This window comes from Carassius auratus, chromosome 40 (genome assembly GCF_003368295.1).
Source record: "Carassius auratus strain Wakin chromosome 40, ASM336829v1, whole genome shotgun sequence".
Taxonomy (NCBI): Eukaryota; Metazoa; Chordata; class Actinopteri; order Cypriniformes; family Cyprinidae; genus Carassius; species Carassius auratus.
This window is the reverse complement of record NC_039282.1, coordinates 14,926,314-14,947,617: the sequence shown is the minus strand read 5'-3', so window position 1 is coordinate 14,947,617 and position 21,304 is coordinate 14,926,314. Positions and strand designations below refer to the sequence as shown.

The 21,304-nt window shown below is 37.5% G+C and overlaps 1 protein-coding gene across 3 annotated transcripts in view; it reads left to right on the top strand.

Annotated features, from left to right (window-relative positions):
• The window catches only part of LOC113058674 (neurofibromin-like), a 69,542-nt gene that overhangs the window by 14,115 nt on the left and 34,123 nt on the right, over positions 1–21,304 (top strand). For 2 of the 3 annotated variants that reach the window (XM_026226802.1, XM_026226803.1), the window contains exons 19-35: positions 111–191; positions 270–614; positions 1,296–1,435; positions 1,621–1,743; positions 3,849–3,932; positions 4,040–4,156; positions 4,234–4,415; positions 4,500–4,711; positions 5,227–5,388; positions 5,506–5,609; positions 6,126–6,261; positions 9,009–9,071; positions 10,364–10,522; positions 12,159–12,256; positions 12,593–12,739; positions 12,921–13,067; positions 13,450–13,560. In XM_026226802.1, coding sequence (XP_026082587.1) covers positions 111–191; positions 270–614; positions 1,296–1,435; positions 1,621–1,743; positions 3,849–3,932; positions 4,040–4,156; positions 4,234–4,415; positions 4,500–4,711; positions 5,227–5,388; positions 5,506–5,609; positions 6,126–6,261; positions 9,009–9,071; positions 10,364–10,522; positions 12,159–12,256; positions 12,593–12,739; positions 12,921–13,067; positions 13,450–13,560 — 2,411 coding nt within the window. Of the gene's footprint in view, positions 1–110; positions 615–1,295; positions 1,436–1,620; positions 1,744–3,848; positions 3,933–4,039; positions 4,157–4,233; positions 4,416–4,499; positions 4,712–5,226; positions 5,389–5,505; positions 5,610–6,125; positions 6,262–9,008; positions 9,072–10,363; positions 10,523–12,158; positions 12,257–12,592; positions 12,740–12,920; positions 13,068–13,449; positions 13,561–21,304 lie in introns of all 3 variants that reach the window. The other variant, XM_026226801.1, reaches the window with a different exon arrangement.

Here is a 21,304-nt window from a genome sequence, read left to right as displayed (position 1 = left end):
CAGTTCATGTTAATTTCAGATGTAATATGTTTTTTTTTTCAGTTATTAATTGCCAGTTGAGATCTTTTGCAGTATCTTTTAATTTAGTTTTTATTTTTTTTTCATCTTAGGCATGGGAAGACACATATGCAAAATGGGAGCAAGCTACTAAACAGATACTCAACCACCCGAAAAAAGTGGAAGATGGAAAGGTAGTTAAAAAGAACACTGATCAGTCAGGGATATCACTTTTTTCTCCCCTTTACCAGCTATTTTGTCTCTGTCCTCAGGAGTGGATCAACATGACCGGTTTCTTGTGCGCTCTGGGAGGGGTCTGTCTCCAGCAGCGCAGCACCCCTAGCCTAGGCACCTACAGCCCTCCTATGGGCCCCTTAACCGAACGCAAGGGCTCCATGATCTCTATGGGCTCTTGTGAGGTCAACAGCGAGACGTCACTCAACAGGTTTCTGGACCGTCTGCTGGGTCTCATGGTCTGTACACATGAAAAGGTTGGCGTGCAGATTCGCACCAACGTCAAAGACCTTGTGGGACTGGAGCTCAGTCCAGCTCTCTACTCCATGCTCTTCACCAAGCTACGCAACAGCATTGGACGTTTTTTTGAGACCCAGGGTCCGGTAAGAGATGCTAGTCATGACATGCAGCTGTAGAATGAGATATTATGTTCGAAGTAGTGCACTTTCTATTTTTTATTTCAGAATTGTTGAGGTGTAATTTGACACATTCAGAGCATGAAGCTCATATGCTTAATATTGCACTTAAAAAGCAAATGTTTTATTATAAATAAAATAGAAGTAAAATTCTTGTGTAATTAAATATCATTATATAATAACATTTATTTTGAAGCATTAATGCTTTTTGCAGATTGCTTTTTTTATCTTTGTAGATATGTGTGTTTATTATTATGTATATTTAAATATTTGATCATATTTATTAAAAATATTTAAATGAGTACGACAATATCTCTAATTGTCATGAAAAAGCCACAATGCAAAAACCCTCATAAATGTATGCTTCATTTTCTATTACAAAATACTGGCAACAAATATAACAAATTACTCAACTTATCAACCAATTAAATTTCTTCACTAAATAGTTGTCATGTATAGTTTTGGACACAAGGTGGCAGAATACCAACGTTGTCGGATCAATCCAGACAATGCACTCCTTTTAAAGCAACACTATGTAACTTTTCATTTTATATCATATTATCAGCATCACGTCACATTCTGCAAAGCTTCTGCCACATTCTGTGCCGGTGTCTTTGTTCTAAAACCTTGTCTCATTTTCTTCTTCAGGTTCCCATTACAGACACGAACACACTCTTTGTAGAGCAGACCATCGCCATCATGAAGAACCTGCTTGACAGTCACACTGAAGGAAGTTCAGAGCACCTCGGTCAAGCCAGCATTGAGACCATGATGCTCAATCTAGTTAGGTGAGACTTTCATTTACACTTAATCTTTTCATTTCTTTTTTTTAGAAAAATGTTGATATAAACACTGGATTTGCACGGATGGTTGGCATTTTAATGAAAAGAGCATTAAGAAATATATTTTTCCATTAAAGGCTTTTTTTTAATGATCCCTCTTTCTTTCTGTTTCCTTCTTCTGTCATCCTCAGGTATGTGCGTATTTTAGGGAACGTTGTCCATGCCATTCAGATCAAAACTAAGCTGTGCCAGCTTGTGGAGGTGATGATGGAACGCAGGGATGACCTCTCGTTCTGCCAAGAGATGAAATTCAGGTAAACTTAAACAAAAAACATTTTATTTAATTTTTATATCTTTTAGAAAGAAGTTGCTTATGTTCACCAAGGCTGCATTTATTTGATTATGAATACAATAAAACCATTAATATTGTGAAATATTATTACAGTTTGAATTAAATGGTTTCTTTTTGGATATATTTTAAAATGTAATTAATTTTTGTGATTGCAAAGAAGAATTTTCAGCATCATTACTCCAGTGTTCAGTGTATTTCAGGATTATTTGAAAATTCAGGATTTCAGGATTATTTGAAAAGAATAGCATTTATTCCTCGGTGTTGAAAATGTTTGTGCAGCTAATATTTTAGTAAAAACCATTTTATATATATATATATATATATATATATATTAGTGCTGTCAATCGATTAAAAAAAATTAACTAATTAATCGCACAATTTTTAAAAATTAATCGCGATTAATCGCGATTAATCGCAATTCAAAGACTGAAACTTTTTGGATATGTAAATGTAAAATGTAAATAATTAATGTAAACTCAAGACATTTAAATTTAAATTCAAAATATTTAAATTCAAAATATGATTGTTTATTGGAATTTTTGTTTAACTTGTAACACAGATTTTCTCCTGTAAACAACATACCTGCAATAAACCATCAATATCCTCCAAATTAACTGTTGGCTTGAAAGCCATATTTATTACAGAAATAAAAACACAGGCATGTAAGTACCATTTGAATTTCAAAACAATCAATGCCAATGAAAAACAAAAATGATTTCCATGTTGAATTCTAAGTGGACTGCAAAAAAATTCCAAAGTATAGTCATTGCCAGTGCTTTAAGTGGGCCGGTACGCACAGGTACCGCCACTTCCAAATATAGCTCTTGAGCGTACCGCCACCTCTCCGTGCGCACAGAACATGCTTGTAGCGTAACGGTACGCTCATCTGGACATCTGTTTTAATAGAGGTTTTAATCTTTTACCTGCACCGCCGATTTTCAGAGCGCCCTTCACAATGCAAGCTTCCTAATTCATCCCACCCAGGGCAGAAACTACATCACCCATTCCCCCTTAAGTTATACAAGTGAATAGCGCATGTGTCGCTTTTCCCACTGTTAAGTGTCAACAACTCAACGTGGCCGGAGAAGGTGTGTGAAACTCGTTGTGAGTTATACTAAAGCAAAATCTTGAGTATTTATTGTCTGATAAACATTAAAAACTGTCTGCGGAGGTTGAGTCGTCCTGCAGCCCCCGCTGGCTGTTCATTGGCTGCAGCATCTTTTTTCTAAGTTCTAAAAAAATACCGTAGACGGCAAGGCACAAATTTAGATATTTATTTATCTAATTAATCTATAGCCTATGCACAAAGACAATATGATCTTTTTGTCCCCTTTTTGTTTTAAAGCTTGATGAAGAGAGAGAGCGCAAGTTGCTGCAGCTGCGAGGAGGACAGTGATGCACGCGTACAGGAGTGATTGACAGTTCGCGGCACTGTGTACAAAAAATACTCCGCTACACAATTATTTCGTTTAAGCTTATTAACGTTAGCGTTACAGAAAGGTCTGATTTACGCACTGTTACAGTCATTGTTTTTTTTTTTTTTTTTTTTTTAAACAATGACATTTGAGTTCATGATTTTAATGTTGCTGTTTCTTGTGGCAGACTAAATGAAGAGTAATGTTTTTTGTGGCAGACTGAAGAGTAATCCGGCAGAGTTTTATACTGAAACTTTCCGTCTAAATGTCCTTCCTTGGTCTTATCCATATTTCTTTGCACGTTGAACACACATAGGCCACAACTGGAAATAAAAAAAACTGCAACCGCGTTAATTGCGTTATTTTATTTTAACGCGTTAAATATTTCAAATTAATCGAATGCGTTAACGCGCTAATTTTGACAGCACTAATATATATATATATATATATATATATATATATATATATATATATATCATAACAATTAAGCACAACAGCACTCACGCAATGTTATAGACGCATACTGATCATAATCTTTTTTTATTTTTATTTTTGCATTGAAAAAAGTAGATTTTTGTTTGTTTGTTTTTGTGTTTTTTTGAATTGTCAGGTTATGAGATATCAGAATTTGTTGCTTTTTTTTTTTTTTTAGAAATAAAATGGTGGAGTACCTCACAGACTGGGTGATGGGAATCTCTAATCAAGCAGCAGACGATGACGTCAAATGTCTGACCCGGTATTGTCTTTGCAGTTTCGTGCCATTCATAATATGTGTAGTGGCTTAAAGCCTGACAACTTTTCTTATCTTTTCTCATGCTGTGTTTTTGTGAACGTGTCCTGCAGGGATCTGGACCAGGCGAGTATGGAGGCAGTAGTTTCTCTGTTGGCTGGTCTTCCCCTGCAGCCTGAGGAGGGTGATGGCGTTGAGCTGATGGAGGCCAAGTCTCAGCTCTTCCTGAAGTAGGACCCTCAAACCAACCCCGTTTTGTCTTTCAATGTCTGTTTTCATCCCGTAATCTCTTCTCTTCCTCCTTTAGATACTTTACGCTGTTCATGAACCTGCTGAATGACTGCAGCGAGGTCGAGGAAGACGGCCAGCAGGTGGCAGGCCGCAAACGTGGGATGTCCAGACGACTGGCGTCTCTGCGGCACTGTACTGTGCTGGCCATGTCTAATCTGCTCAACGCTAATGTGGACAGCGGCCTCATGCACTCCATCGGTGAGAAACACTGACATTGTCATGGATTCTTATAGTACTTAAGCCGATTTGACTGAAGTATGTGATTCTGATGTCTTTGAATAGGTCTGGGGTACCATAAAGACCTGCAGACGCGAGCTACGTTCATGGAGGTGCTCACTAAGATCCTTCAGCAAGGGACGGAGTTCGACACGCTCGCGGAGACGGTGCTTGCAGACCGCTTTGAGAGACTCGTCGAGCTGGTCACCATGATGGGAGACCAGGGCGAGCTGCCCATAGCCATGGCACTGGCCAATGTGGTCCCCTGCTCTCAATGGGTGAGGGATATTAAGAACTTTAACAGTTTCGTTAAAGTTCGACAAAATAAGAACAATTAAATAGAGCTATTGTCTGTTTAAAAATATGCCTGAAAAGGTTTAACGCAAACTCGTTCATATTGAGAATTTTATTTTTAACACTCAGAAGCTAGATGTAGAAGCTAAAAAAAATTAATTTAAAAATATTTTTCACACAATAATGAAAATTTTATGAGGATTGTTTTTGATGCTGAAAATAAAGTTATAATTTTTTTATGGCATTATGAATGGGCCTTTAAGGTATAGTTAACCCAAAAATTCTAATTTTGTCATAATTTAATCAAACTCGTGTTTTTCCAAAACTGTATGACTTTCGTCTGTGGACCATGAGATCATTTTTATTTCTGGGTACAAACAGTGGAAATCAGTGGGGTCTAATCGGTTAATAATTCATCTTTATAACTCCGAGAGTGAGGCATTGAATGAATTCTTGGTCATTTGAGAGCTGTTGTGCTCCTTGTTCTGATGGTTTTCAGGATGAGCTGGCCAGGGTGTTGGTGACATTGTTCGACTCCCGTCATCTGCTGTATCAGCTTCTATGGAACATGTTCTCAAAAGAGGTAGAGCTGGCTGACTCTATGCAAACCCTCTTCAGAGGAAACAGCCTAGCCAGCAAGATTATGACCTTTTGCTTTAAGGTAACATGAAAGTATGCTAGTAAAAGCACATTAGTTCTAAGTTTATGATACCAAATCTGACACCAAACTTTTGAATGGCAGTGTATGTGTACTTTAGATCTGACTATGCATTTGCAGGTTTATGGAGCTGCATATCTGCAGAAGCTTCTGGAGCCGCTGTTGAGAGGAATCATCACCACGCCAGAGTGGCAGCAAATCAGTTTTGAAGTAGACCCTACCAGGCAAGTTTAGTTAAACTAGTTAAACTCACATTGCTAACACGGTTTAGTCAGGTCTAGCTTTTACTTCTCCTTTGAAGGGGAAATCGGATGCCCCTGTTCCACAAGTTGGTATGACTCTTTAGGGTCATCATGAAATGTCTGCAACATACTTTGGTTAAAATTTCTCAATGGTCGTGTAAAACAACACACTTTTTAACAGCTCTGCATTTCTTATGAGACATTGTTGCTACACCTGCTCGAGCTGAGAAAATGACGGACAGCGTACAACTGGCTGAGCGTGGAAATATGCTAATATGGGACAGTCTGTCAGCGGTAGTGGGAAGTGCAAAATGGCTTTATAATTGAAACATTTTCATTTATGGGGGGATAAAAAAAAAAAGGAAAGAATGGATTTTTATCATTGTATGGTGGTTGTGTCCGATGACCCATTTAAAAAAGTTTTCCATTTTCAAAGTACAAATTGGTTTCTCTCACTGTCATTCTGCTGAAATGTTAAATGTCTCATCTCCTCTATAGGCTCGAACCAGCAGAGAACCTGGAGGAGAACCAGAAGAACCTGCTGCAGATCACAGACCGCTTCTTCCTGGCCATCATCAACTCTTCAACAGAGTTTCCTCCACAGCTGCGCAGTGTGTGCCACTGTCTCTATCAGGTACGTTTGCTGCCTAATGCCAGTCTGCTGTTTTTTTACTCGTGTTACTGCATCCTCTGAATGACTGCACTGAGGCTGTTTTTCTTGCTTGAGCATCCACTGATCAGTCTTCCAGCCACTTCTAACATGAGAACCTGCTCTTATCCTCTTTCACGCCACTGCTCACCTCTATCTGTCTGTGTACAAATATATCAGACAGTTTAAATGCCTCCGTTTCCTTTAGATGCACACTTCATATACATTCAAAAGGTTATTATATGTTATATTTTTAAAATTTATTGTTTGAATCAATGGGAATCCTGCATACTTCCATTATCCCCATTAAAGTGTAATGCATTAGAAAATGATGACAAATGGCAAAGAAGATCTGCTGAATCAGACGTACAGATTCAGTTTGGTCATGAAACATATTTTGATAGTGCTTGAAGCTGTATAAAGGAAGTAAATACATTTTGAGCAGGTACAAATCTCTATTTTCCTAGCTGCTATAAACTATATATATATATATATATATATATATATATATATCTCTATCTCACACATGGGGTTTGGTATATTTATATAATGTTAACAGAGTGTATTGAGCCCACAGTTAAAATCACTTCCACCTGAGTTTACAAAAACTATTTATTTTGTTCCTTTCCATTATGACTCGAATTGAAAGAAATTGAAGGGTCTGTTAATGTAGTTGGTGGTGTATCTTTTTTAGTGAAACAAAATTACCAAGTTCTCATTTGAAAGTATCGACAGTTTTTCTAACGTCTCTGATGTGACTGCACTGTGTCAAGGGCACCATCTTGTGGACAGCGATACATAAAGTTTTTTATGAATAGAAAAGGAAGCTTTGAATGACAAAACACCTTTTATTTTCTTCTTTCTTAATTACATGTAGTTTTGTTTTGTTGTTGTTTCCTTTCATGGCTTTTCTTGTCTTGTTTGTAATCACAAGGATCGGGTTCAAGTAAATTGTTTTGTATAGCGTTTTTTACTATACAAATCATTGCAAAGCAACTTTACAGAAAATTAAGTTTCTACAATATTTAGTCGTAGTTTATAAGTGGTGACTGTGGTATAATTGGTGACTAATAGGAGAAAATGATTGGTCATCCAATCTTTTACATTTTTAACACACTCTGTTATCTTGGATAATTTAGAAGTTTAATCTGGTCTTGTTGACATATATAGTTGAGTATCATCAGCATAACAGTGGAAACGTATCCCATTTTTTCTAATAATATTACCAAGGGGCAACATGTATATTGAAAATAGAAGAGGATCTAGGACAGATCCTTGTGGCACACCATATTTTACTGGTGATAAATGAGATGACTCCCCATTTAAATAAACAAAATGGTATTGATCAGACAGGTAGGATCTAAACCATCTTAGAGCCTGCCCTTGATTTGCTGTATAGTTTTGTAATCAATCAGGTTGTGATGTTCGGCTTATTAAATACCATAAAACTGGGAAAAGATAGTTTTGTTGCATATAGATAGCTTTGAAGTCATTGCTCAATTTTCTGTTTAGTAGATACATTTAAACATAGTCTTTCCTTTCTGGGAAAACAGACTGGAAAAAAATGTATGACCATCAATCCTGCTACACACTAGTGTTGGGGGGATATGGTCATTTTTCAAATCATCATATCGTCAGTCTGTGAGATCAACAATACACGATATTATCTTGCATGGGCGGAGCAAGAGAGAGACTCTTTGTTCTTGTCATAGCATAACTATTTGGTGTTTTAAACCATGCAGGTGCGCCATGCAGGTGCGCAAGAGAGAGCCTATTGGCTCACCGATAATCAAAAAATATACTTTAAAACATACTGACTGATTTAACTAACGTTAAATAAAAAATACTGTATTTAAAACAGCTAGTTTATATATAGTCAGACGCAACTGTCATATTTGATTTGTCACTGTTCTGTGACAAATCTGCCGCATCTGCTCACGGAAGTTATCAGACTAAATGTTCTGCTAAATCAGTCAACGGTGAAAATTCATTAAATGTGTGGGACACCAACTCCACATTTTCGATCTCTTTCATTTCATGGATTTATCAGAGTCAAAGCGTTACAACTTCATCGACTACAAGCTCCAATCCTCTATTGTGTGTGTGTGTGTGTGTGTGTGTGTGAAATGCGGTGCTGAAGTGAAATAGCTGGACAGTTTGATAGCTGAATTAAATAGGCCACCTAATAAAAACAATAATAGCTATTTTTATTATAATCTAAAAAATTAATAGGAGAATTAGCATAATATCGTCTTGACTATCGACAGAGAAATCTGCTTATGTCAATATCTGTGACTATCGTCGATACACGATTCTATCGTCTATCGGCACAACCCTACTACACACTACCTTCTGTCTTCTGCATGGTCCACTTTCATACTGATGCAAGCAACGCGCATATTCTGGTCTTTAATTTCCTGCAGCTTTCTTAGCGTTAACTTATTGCTTTTATCTTTACACACTTAATATTTTCACACTTTGTTTGCTTGGGCCGAGAGCTCTCTCTCTTCTCTCTTCTCCACTGTAACATCTTTCCTGCTTTTGCTTGGAGAGCTTCAAGACGGTGTTTCTTAATCACTGAAGTAAACATGAATGAAATTGTTTGTAGATCAGCTCTTAGGAAGGCAGTGGTTGTGTTGTCTGCTCCTTCATTGTGTTTGTATGCACTGTGGCTGTGCTGAGTGCAGTTGTGTAGCTGCTGTGACCTCTCTGTGCTCATCTCTGCCCTGTAGGCTACTTGCCACTCCCTTCTGAATAAAGCCACTGTTAAAGAAAAAAAGGAAAACAAAAAATCCGTAAGTGTTTTAGCACTTTATTTTTTCTTTAGCTGCCATTTATTATTAGTTTGGGTTTATTCATACCATATATGCAACATGTGTTTTTTTTGTTGTTTTTTTTTTATGAATTTGTTCATTTTATTTATTTATTTTTTTTCTTCATGTTTTTGGAGCTTGTTTTTTTGCCAGAACATGTTCAGAAACACCTGTGTGTTAACAGTGTTGTTTGCAATATATATGGTTTTCTTATGAAGACACCTCCAATTTTAACAACGTAGTGTGGAAAACGAGCAGCTAAACAAATTAATTGTACTGCTTTGGATTTCAACTGTTGTGGACTGGGTCAGTGGTGGCGGGCAGTTTGGATCAGTTCAGCTTTTCTGTGCCTCGCGGTAAAGCAGAAGACTGTTTCTTTGTGTGGGTTTAAGGTCTATTCTAACATGAAGTCAGTGTATCGTCAAATATGCAGACCTTGAGCCTGGTACTGAATAGGTCTTCCTTCTGAGAGTGTATAAACTCGAAATGCTTCCAAGATTAAATTAGAAAACATTATGAATCTGTATTTTGGCTCCTGGAAGAGTCTTTTTTTTCTTGGAAAGCTTTCAATGAAGGTTTTAAGTAAATGCATGCTATAAATACATGCTATATAATAAACATGTTGGCGTTACTCTGGCTTTTCATGTGTTTTATGGGGCGTCTTCAAACAATGGTTGTGCATGTTTCAATTTCAGAAACCATTGGTGCATATGCATGCTTGATAATATGTAATGGTGTAAAATCAATTCTTGGAGTATTGGAATTGTTGCCACACATTGCCATCAATATTATTTTTAGTGTGTCTGTACATTGTCACATCCTGTTCTACATGCATTTATTTTGGTTAGTAACAGACTTCATTATGTGCTTTAGTGTGGTAATGTTTATTAGTACTGTGTGTGTACATTGCATTTTTAGTTGATAACGGATAAACTGTGTCAGTTTACATCCTTGCCATCATATTAGTTTGTTCCGTGCAAATACTGTTTCAAGCCCCATGACTCTGTTTGCTTACTTTCTTGTAGAGCCTGTTTTTTCTGACATGAAACACATTTATCAATTTTTTCCCGTCTGCCATTCACATCATTTTTTTCCTCATAATATCCTTTTCTAAATTTTAAACATATTGAAATTTATTAAATTTGTTAGTAATGTTATATTATCATGATGGCAACAATATATCAGAAATAATTTGACTTTTGTCATTTGCTTGTATTGCATCCTTCTAGCACTCAACTATCTTTCCTATTGTTTCCCTCCTTCCTTTTGTGCAGGTGGTCAGTCAGCGGTTTCCTCAGAACAGTATCGGTGCAGTAGGAAGTGCCATGTTCTTGCGCTTCATTAACCCAGCTATTGTATCACCATATGAGGCAGGCATCCTAGACAAGAAACCACCACCTCGCATCGAGCGTGGCCTCAAGCTAATGTCTAAGGTAAGTTGAGTGTTCTCAGATATTATACATGGCTTCCACAGGGCTCTAATGCTGTGTTCACACCAAACGCGAATAGAGCGTCTGGAGCAAATGATTTCAATTTTAAGTCAATGCAAAGGCACGTTTACGCGCGTCTGGAGGTCTCGCAGCACGAATGGGGCGTTAAGCATGGCGCGGAAGACGCGAATTCGCCTCATTCGCGAGTCTAGTTCGAATGGTGCTTTTTGTGCACTTAGCGTTTGACGCGAATTCACGTCTGCCGCCCGAGTTGAAACATTTAAACTTTGGCGTCAATTCGCGCTGCGTTAACCAATCAGGAGCCTGCTAGGAGTCACTCATTCAACAGTATGTTCCTGCAGCCTCCGGTTGTGCAGGGAAACCCTTCTCCACTCATTCAACAAGGAGGAACGACTGATGTTGTCAGTGAGCAGTCAACCGGAGCTATATAACAAAAGTTCATATTTCTATAGAGACAGGAATAAAAAGGACATAAAAAACATAACATAAAAAACATATGAATAGATAAATTGAATGAAGACCAAAGATAAGAAACGTTTCATTTTACCCCAAACAAATTATATTTTATCTTGAACCACTAAAGAGACATCAGAGCCAGCGGCAAATGTCAGAAGATCTAGCCGAGGTGAGGCTGCTCTTGGCGGATACATGATGACGGAGCTCCCGCTGATCGCATGGAGCTCATCTCCGAGATCGGGGAAACACATTTTTTAAATAGACGCTGTCATTATAAATAAACCGCATATTTGAGTTTAAAACAACTACATTCTTGCCTGAAATACTTTTAAAACTACGTCATGACATGATAACAGTAATATTTTGAAAATTATCCAAATAAAAATGGCAGTTGAAAATGCTGCGTGAACTCAGCTGGCAGAAGCCCTCTCCATGACGCGAATTCGCGTCTGTTGTGAAGTTAATTTCACGCGCGAATGAAGTGAATTACACGCACAAATGAAGCATGTTTGGTGTGAACATAGCATTAGAGTGTGACCAATTTGGTCGCACATGAGACCTAATTTCTCAATGGTGCGACTAAACAAAAATCATAGGTCGCACCGCACCATAGGTCTTTTTATTTTATTTATCTTGAGATGTTTTAAGTTTATTTTCAGCTAGAGCTGGGTGATATATCTAAAGATATGATCATGCGCATCTAGTCAGTAAATCTGGTTCCTTGATTACCGCTAAATCGACATCACCTGCTTTTAAATGGAGCGGCATTTAATAGACAGAGCCTATTGAAGCTCTTTAAGCACCAACACTTTTTCAGTAAGTAGCCTTTCTTGTAGAATTGTGCTTCAAATAAAGAACTTTATGTTGACCAGATTGTTAGTTAATCATTTAAGCTCCAAGTCAATGTTGCCTATTTGGACAGTGATAAAAAAAAAGAAAAAAAAAGTGAACTTGTAAAACTGCGGTGTTAAATGCCATGCAGTCAGAAATTTGGGTGCACCTTTTTTGAAAAAAAGTTAGGCGCACAAATGCAACCAGTGCAGAAAGTTACTCTAGAGCCCTGCTTCAATTTCCATCGTCTGTGTTGACTAACTGGCAATGAAATGGATATTTATACCTCCTACGCCCCACTTAATGTCAAATTTTTTTTTTTTTTTTTCAGGTACTCCAAAGCATTGCTAATCATGTCCTTTTCACAAAAGAGGAGCATATGCGTCCCTTTAATGATTTTGTCAAAAGCAACTTTGATGCTGCCAGAAGGTATGTTTGTATTTGATTTATTCTTGTATATTAGATTGTATTTGTTTCTCTCTAGTGGAGATTTGTAGCAGATGTTCTTCACATCAAAATATTTTTTATTATTTAACCTGAAAGAGAAACCTAAGTATACCTAAGAGTATGTTTGTAACTTCTGCTATGCTTTTGGGGTATGCAAGTATATATGTGTTTTTAAAAGTTAAAAATATGGCCCCTAATGGCCATAAAACTCCAGTTGTGATTTTTATTGAGTCTTGAAACACAATGTTTTAAACCAATCTGCTTCTCAGAAACTTTATGAACCTTGGGCTTCAAAATGCCTCATTTTTGTTTTGGCAGGTTCTTCTTGGATATTGCATCTGATTCTCCACCAAGTGACTCTGTGAACCACAGTCTGTCTTTCATCAGTGACGGCAATGTGCTCGCCCTGCACCGTCTGCTGTGGAACAACCAGGAAAGAATCGGCCAATACCTGTCCAGCAACAGGTAAAATAGCATCTAGATATTCAAAGGATGTCAAGTCATTTGCAAGGTATACACAGTCTGTATGCTTGTGTTTTTTCAGAGATAATTTTTTTTTCTGTGGTAAGTATAAAGAGTTTAGTGCATGGAAAATATGTAATGTATACAGTTTTAACAAATCTTGTAATCAAACTTTAAACCATAGGGACCACAAGGCAGTGGGTCGCAGACCATTTGACAAGATGGCCACCCTCCTGGCGTACCTGGGCCCCCCTGAACATAAGCCAGTAGCTGACACACACTGGTCCAGCCTCAACCTCACCAGCTCAAAGTTTGAGGAGTTTATGACAAGGTTACTGTTTTTGTCTTTGTCGCATATAATATTAGAAGATAGAAGATTACACACAAAATCTGTTGTTTCTCTTCCCAAATCTTTACTCATGTATTTTTTGTTGAGGATGTGTTATTTTACTCCTTTGTCACTTTTATAAAATACTGGTCTGTGAATTCGTACAGAAATGTATTTTCTTGTGGGTTTCTTAAATTCAGCTTTAGCTTTTTTTTTTTCTTAATTTTTTTTAAGGGAATAATCAAATGCCATTTAAATAACAAAATGTGAGTTTTTTTTTTAATTTTCAGAAAATATGGTGTATCATTTAGAATTTAGTTAATTAGCAGTCTTAATATTAATAATCTTAATAATCTTTTTAATATATATTTTTTTTCCTTTTCAGGCATCAAGTTCATGAGAAGGAGGAATTTAAAGCTTTAAAGACCCTCAACATCTTTTACCAAGCTGGCACATCTAAGAATGGCAGTCCAGTCTTTTACTACATTGCACGCAGGTAAGAGTTTTTTTTTTTGAGTCATGCTGCTTTGTTGTGATACCTGGCCTGTTGTTATTTGTGTTGTAACTTTTGAGCTGGGTTTTCTGTTTTACTCATATAATCCGGTTCATAATGTGTTTGCATTTGTCTCTGAGAAGCTTGCATAAATTTACAGAATATCTGCAGTGAGTTCTCATTATTAGTTTATTAGTTTATGATGTCAGCCTTAGTACGTCATTATAAGACATTATATACATCATTATATATGACTCCTACACACCTCTTTTAATAATAAACACCTATCCTTAACCATTCTGCATTTGTGAGGTAATTTACAAATGTCAGTGATGTCAACAAATGTTTTTTCTTTTTGTATATACAATCATACATTTATTTTTCTAGTTTTTTTTTTTTTTTTTTTTTTTACAGTTTGAGCAAAAATCTAAACAAAATCAGTAATCTGTGTTTTAGCTTTTTGACAAACATAGGCAGTTTGTCAAATGGAGTTGATGATCACGTCTGGTGGAAGAGTTTAATAACCACAGTGGAGGTGACAATATAGATCAAAACTCCAAACTGTCCCACGATCCCCATAGGTGAAAGAGTTGATGCAGAAGAAATGCTGGGGTTTGTGCTGATGGTTGTGGTTCTGGTGGCTGTGCTGTTGGTTGTGCCATTGGTCATACTGAGGTTTGTGCAGTTGGTCATGCCATTGGTTGAGCAGTTGATGGCAGTATCGTTGGAGCCTGCAGTTCTAAATGTCTGGGTGGTCGTGCTGTTGATCGTGCTGGCGGTCATGCTGTTGGTTGTGTTGTTGATCGTGCTGGCTTTCGTTCTGGCTGTCGTGCTTGCCGCCGTACTAGAGGTCATGCTGGGCATCGTGCTGGCTCCTGTGCTGACAGTTGTGCTGACGGTTGTGCTGACGGTTGTGCTGTCAGTCGTGCTACCGGTCGTGCTACCGGTCGTGCTACCGGCCGTGCTGGCCACTGTCCTGGCTGACGTTCTGGTGGTCGTGCTACTGGTCGTGCTGGTCATCGTGCTGGCGGTCCTGCTAACCATCGTGCTGGCAGTCCTGCTGGCCATCGTGCTGGTGGTCATGCTGGCGGTCGTGCTGGTGGACGTGCTGGTGGACATGCTGGCCTTCGTGCTGGTGGTAGTGCTGGCGGTCGTGCTGGTGGACATGCTGGCCTTCGTGCTGGTGGTAGTGCTGGCGGTCGTGCTGGTGGACATGCTGGCCATCGTGCTGGTGGTAGTGCTGGCGGTCGTGCTGGTGGACATGCTGGCCATCGTGCTGGTGGTTGTGCTGGCGGTCGTGCTGGCCGTCGTACTGGTGGTCGTGCTGGCGGTGCTGGTGGACATGCTGGCCTTTGTGCTGGTGGTAGTGCTGGCGGTCGTGCTGGTGGACATGCTGGCCATCGTGCTTGCCGTCGTGCGGGTGGTCGTGCTGGCCGTCGTACTGGTGGTCGTGCTGGCGGTGCTGGTGGACATGCTGGCCGTCGTGCTGGCTGTCGTGCTGGCCGTCGTGCTGGTGGACATGCTGGCCGTCGTGCTGGTGGACATGCTTGCCGTCGTGCTGGTGGACATGCTGGCCATTGTGCTGGCCGTCATGCTGGTGGTCATGCTGGTAAGACCATAGTTTGTAATCATTACAGCCACTAGCAGTAGTAGTATCTGAGTTTTGGAAGCCATATTCAGATCTCTCACTATTCAGATGGGGCAAACAACAAAATAAAATTATAGTGTTTCTTTTTGATTTTTAATTGTTTTTCAAATCATATTCTATATAGTAATTAGGGGTGTGCCCAAAGCTGAATACCTTATTCCTAAAGGCACGGACAATGCTTCAAAACAGATCCCATTCTGCTGAATAATATTCAGCTGAGGTTGGCACAGTAACTCGTTGTGTTTGCTGGATAACAGGTGAGCGAGGGGATCAGCACGGTAGGCAATAGACCTTAACTCGCTTGAGTGTGAAACTGAGAAAAACGACTTTAAAGTTTTTTACTCGTCCAGTCAAATTAATTTTAGGTAGGACACTGGAAATTTAACAATTAGATGTTTTAGTAATGAAAATTATATACATTAAAAAATTGTGAGCTCAAACTTGATTTTAACTCCTATTTTGAAGTTAATGTCTGCAAAATGTGAGAAGTCACACCGAGGCAAAAGGCAGTAACTTCCATTATCAATATTTGGTTATTTATCACCATTGCGGCTAAACATAGCCAGAACACTGTAACTCAATTAGAGCGTTCCAAACAAAATGAAAGAGCGGTAACTAGTGTTAAACAGTGTTCTGCCTTTGTTTATCCAGGGCTTTTCGAAATTACAGTTGAGACAACCCATTATTTTCTTGGAAAAAAAACAAAATTGACTCATAATACTTATACACATGATAAATGGTGTCTTGAATGTCCCAAAAATATCAATAACTCATTTTCGACAAAAATCTAAGTTACGGTCACTTGCCTTTTAGGGCTGTCAAAATTGCTCAAAAATGACGTTAGAATATTCCCTCTAAAAAATACTCGAATATTCCAACTATTCGAACATCTGGTGGCGCATGTTGTCAATGACGCGCATTACGTCAATAACAGGCCGAAATAATACAAAGAGACATAACTACTTGTATAGGTAGTCTATTTAAGTTTAAACAAATATGACAACGTATTACCTACACAAAAACAAGGAAATCAACTAATGTCCAAGACTGCAGACCTCACTCTCTCTCACCCTCACGTTCTCTGCGCATAATGGTTTAAATGAACAAACTAATTTTTGTGTAAGCAATTTAAGATCACGACTGTTGTCCCAAATATAGCAGGCTTCATTCAGTGATTGAAACAAATATTATTAATATTAATTGAAGTTTTACAGCATTTTAAACTGACATGATGGAATGCTCCGAGCGAGCTGTGCTGTGGTAAGCATGGAACTTTTCCTTGACATGAAACGATAAATAATCAAACCTCGCTTCCATTGCTTGACAGAACTCCCGGAAGCCTGCCCCATCCGCGATACTCATCGATCTCATGTCCTTACAAATGAATTAAATTATTTTATCCGTTATGGCCTCTTGTCGTGTTGCAGACAAAGAGCTTGTAGCGGGCGATGCAAAGTAAAGTTAAGTGTCAAGACGTGACTGTTTAGCTGGAGTTCCACACATTATGCCATGCTCATTTGGTTGCACATTTTTGAGATGTGACCTCGCTCATGTAGCGCGTGGTCGAATGGTATGCTAAATGTAATCTTAAATAGCTTGCATACAACTTTATCTCGCGGGTCAACAATTTTACCTCATTTTCTCTGCTGCGGTCGAGTTGGGCTCTGCACTTGCTGGCATCTTTCATGAAGACGCGTCAACTTTCAGCAGTGATGCTGTGCCAGACAGTGCGACTCCTGTGACCTGACCCTGAACCCTCAGGCGCGCTAGCGCGCCCACTCGCAAAGCAGACAACCACGCCTCTACTACCGCAGGCCTTTTTTTTTCCACATTTTTTTTTTTCGAATATTAATTTTCACCTTCGCAATTCGTTTTTTTTTAAAACTATTCAAATACATATTCAAATTTAGAATATTTGTTGACAGTCCTTTTGCCTTTGCACGGCAGAATAGTGAGTGTGTAAAGTGAACGAATGTAAACTTGAGCGCAAATCAAACAACCGCTATTGCATCTCCCTGCATCTCTCAGAAACCAGAGCTTGGCAAGAGTAATATCAACTAAAATACTACATCATACATCTTCTACTATTTGTGTATATTTCACCTTGTGTCAGTGATTTAAACCTTGTACGATATGATACATGAATGAATGCAATAAGTGAAGAGTGATCAATCAAACAGCTGCATTGCGTCTCTGTGCGTCTCCGTCTCTCAAAAATCAAACCAGCTCTCTTTCAAAAGTAGGCTATAATCAACTTCGATATAGATACATCTTCTACTAAGCCTACATGTTTGCTTATTTATCTTTTGCTAGTTTGGCACATGGACATCTGTTTAATGAAGTTTAATAAAAGACTCACTTAAAGAGTTCTGTGTAATGAAAATGTGCGCCTTGAATTAAGTCAGTAGTGTTTAAATGGTCACTTAAAGGGGTCATATGATGCTTTTTTTAAAGATCATTATTTTGTGTATTTGGTGTAACAGAATATGTTGACATTCTTTAATGTGCAAAAACATTATTTTTCAAATACTGTACATTATTGTAAGTTCTCTATACCCTGCCTCTCTCAAACGTGTTGTTTTCTACAAAGTCCCTCCTTCTAACAAGCACAGTCTGCTCTGATTAGCCAACTGACTCTGTGCATTGTGATTGGCTTAACACCGCAAGCATTCGGCGGAAATGTAACGTCCATTTCCATAATCTTTCAAAATCTTTCAAAATAAATGTAAAGACCATTAATAATGTCCTTAATTTTCCATCAGTTCAAGCCGAAAGAGGAACAGAGTCGCATGACAGACACAGTGATATGAAGCTCCTATGTGTTTGCAGTACACAAGCCACGGACAGTTAAGACGGCTGACTCCACTGTGTGACTGTCTCTCTCTCTCTATCTCTCTCTCTCTCTCTCTCTCTCTCTCTCTCTCTCTCTCTCTCTCACTCACACACACACACACACACACACATTCTGTGTGTATGTTTTTGTGTGTGTGTGTGTGAGAAAGAGAGAGACACCCAAAACTCTAGATTTGAACATTCAATAGCAAATTCTTTAAAAACAAAATATACTTCCAGTAGCTGATTCAGAAGCGCCTAATTGTCGTAGCAAAGTCAGAATGACCTCCTCTCTCAGGTTCATGAAACGGTCGTGCATAAAAAAGTCCTTTTGCTTTTGCCTGGATACACACAGCATCTCCCTGACATGGCTGCTTCAACACTAACTGCAGTTACAGATTTGAGACTTTATTCTTTGCAACTTTACAGATCTTCTTTATGCACCAGAGCTTGTAACACTTCAAAGACAAAGGAAAAATTGAAATCGCATCAGATGACCCCTTTAACATTTGTCATGAAATCTCTCTGCTTGTATAATAAATAGATTTTTTTGAAGTCATTAATTTTATAGTTTAGAACACTGAATATTTTTCCATACTCTGTTATCTTTTTACCTTACTTTTTCAGACCTGCAAATTACTAAGGCTTAAGTGAAATTGCATACTTTTCCAGACTGTGCAGGAAACCGTAAGCCAGAGGAAAGCATGTTATTTTACATAAACCTCACTACACAATATCGAGTGTAAAGTAAATGAGTGTAAACTCTATGAATGAAATAAGCGCAAATAAAACACATTTCCTAGACATTACTTAAATCAATTTCCATATTTCCAAAATGCGTAGGAATCCTTACTGTTTTAATTAAAATACATTTAAATAATTATTTATCGGATCACAAAAGGTCTCCGATCTGGGACTCGAACTTGTGTGGTACTGCTTATACAAGGGTATCAACTGCGACTGATTAAAGGTAGGCTATTTAAATAAATGTTATAATCATAAATAAATAAATGTATATCTATATTTTGCTGCACACCCCTAATAGTAATGTTTTTTATTTTTTTATAAATAAGATATTTTAGAAATAAGACTCATCATCCTGAAAAACATTATTTACCGTTTGAAATGGATGATCGTTGTCTGTGTGTCTCAGTGCTCTTGAAGGATGCCTGTGTGAAACCCAGTGAGAAATTATGCATTTTATTTGACTATTACACATTAAACCAGCACCCTTGCAAGAGGCGGAGTTTGTTGTCATTGGAGGATAGAACTGAATGCATTTATAATGTCTCTTCCATTCAGATGTCACTATAACATCAGTGTGAACATACAAACAAAAAGAAATTAATGACACTAATTTTATACCATTTTACTTTGCTTTCCAGAAACATTATTTACTTCATATTCTACAGTAAAAACTATAGTCTGAGAGAGTTCAAACATTATTAAAGGCAAGTGAACAATCAGTAAAAAAAAAAAAAAAAAGAAAGAAATACATAGTTTACAAGCATAGATAAAATAAACAGTAGTATTCAGGTACAGAAATTGTATAATGAAGTATAAAATAACACTGCAAAGTATGAAGTACTGTATGAATTAAATTTAGATTAATCTTTGTACTAGCTATTTCGTTGATTGATTAACATCAGTGACATTCAGCAGCACGTATTTATAGGCTGCTGTGCCTTTAAATCTGACCGCACGGATCCAGAATAACGTTATACATCAGATTTCTTTCTCAACCGTTAACATTCATTTAAAACATTGAGAATGATTACTAGACGGGTACTATTGACGTAATTCTGAGTGTATGTGTCAGTTCAAATATGAGGCTTTGTCTGCTATAGGATACTTACTAAGAGGTAAGTATATACACAATACTTTAGAGAGAGCTTAATATTTACATGCGTTCTGAGGCATGGGTTGGTATGCTTCAGATGAGCATATGCACAGATCATCTCACTGTGCACAAGCTTGTGTTTTTTGGGCACTTAAATGTTTAAACAGGCAAAGCTAAAGTGAGTTTAGTTTAAACACTTATATCAGTATGTGCTCGGTCTCAACTGTGTGTGCACTGCATCAGCATCCGGGTGATGACGGAATAAATGACAGCTCATATTCCAGAATATGGCATTCGTATTGAACAAGTGTGCATGGTTCGTCCACTCCTTTTTTTTTTTTTTTTTTTCTCTCCTCATCGTTGTTATTGTAATGTGTGGGAAGCCAGAATGCACATTTATTAAATGTTTTATGTGTTCTTTATAGCAAACGATATTACAGATGTCTTTCAAGATATAGATGGGAAAAAAGATTTGGTTAGTTGACAAAAAAAAAAAAAAAAAGCTTTTTTGTAAAACAATATTCCTGGTCCTTCAACTAATTAAAATTGCCTATAGAGTTTAATAACAGGATATGGTGTCACATCAGATGACAGATTTTAGTGTCATAATGTATTAATTTCATATACTTTTAGAAATATATGGATTAAAAAATATTTTACAACTATTTCTGAGGTATTTTTATTAACAATTGTATGCTTTTCTTTTAAATTGATAAAAGTTGTAATTTATTGAACATCCTTGAGACACACCATATTACAATTTTGAGATTTAGCTTAAAAAAATACAAATAAAATAAAAAAAATAAATCTAATAATAAATACGTTTTTAAGACAATGGTTCCATGTAAGACAAAAACATTTTAAACAAAATTTTTTTAAACGAAAGTTTTTTATATTGTGACAGTGAAAAACGTCATGTCATGCAACAACCCATTTAAGCAAACTTTTGAAACTTTTTAAAATGTAAAATTAAAGCGTTATACAATTGCTTGTAATAAATGTATAAACATTTTGTGAGATTAATGCTTAAAACAAAAACACCTGGTTATGAAAATTTAATTAGAGAACAGAATAATAATAATAATAATAATAATAATAATAAATGGGCTGGCATGACAGGCCAGATTATAATCAAACATAAGTGTAAACACATTTTGAAGCAGATTTAAGCAACACCAAAGTGAAAGGCAAAAATCTGAGATGAGACACAAGATAGGGTTCACAAGAACGAGACTAACATGTATTTAAAGGGTTGCGCAATGTGGCTAATAACAGACTCAGCTGTTGATTTCTGGATCGCAATGGCCAATCAGGGGTGATTAAGTGAGAATCTACTCTAATATTTTACCCGGGAGCGTGTAAATTAATTTGATGTTCTGGAAAAAATCGATATAGATTACTTTTATGTTGGCTTTTGCGGTTGGGAG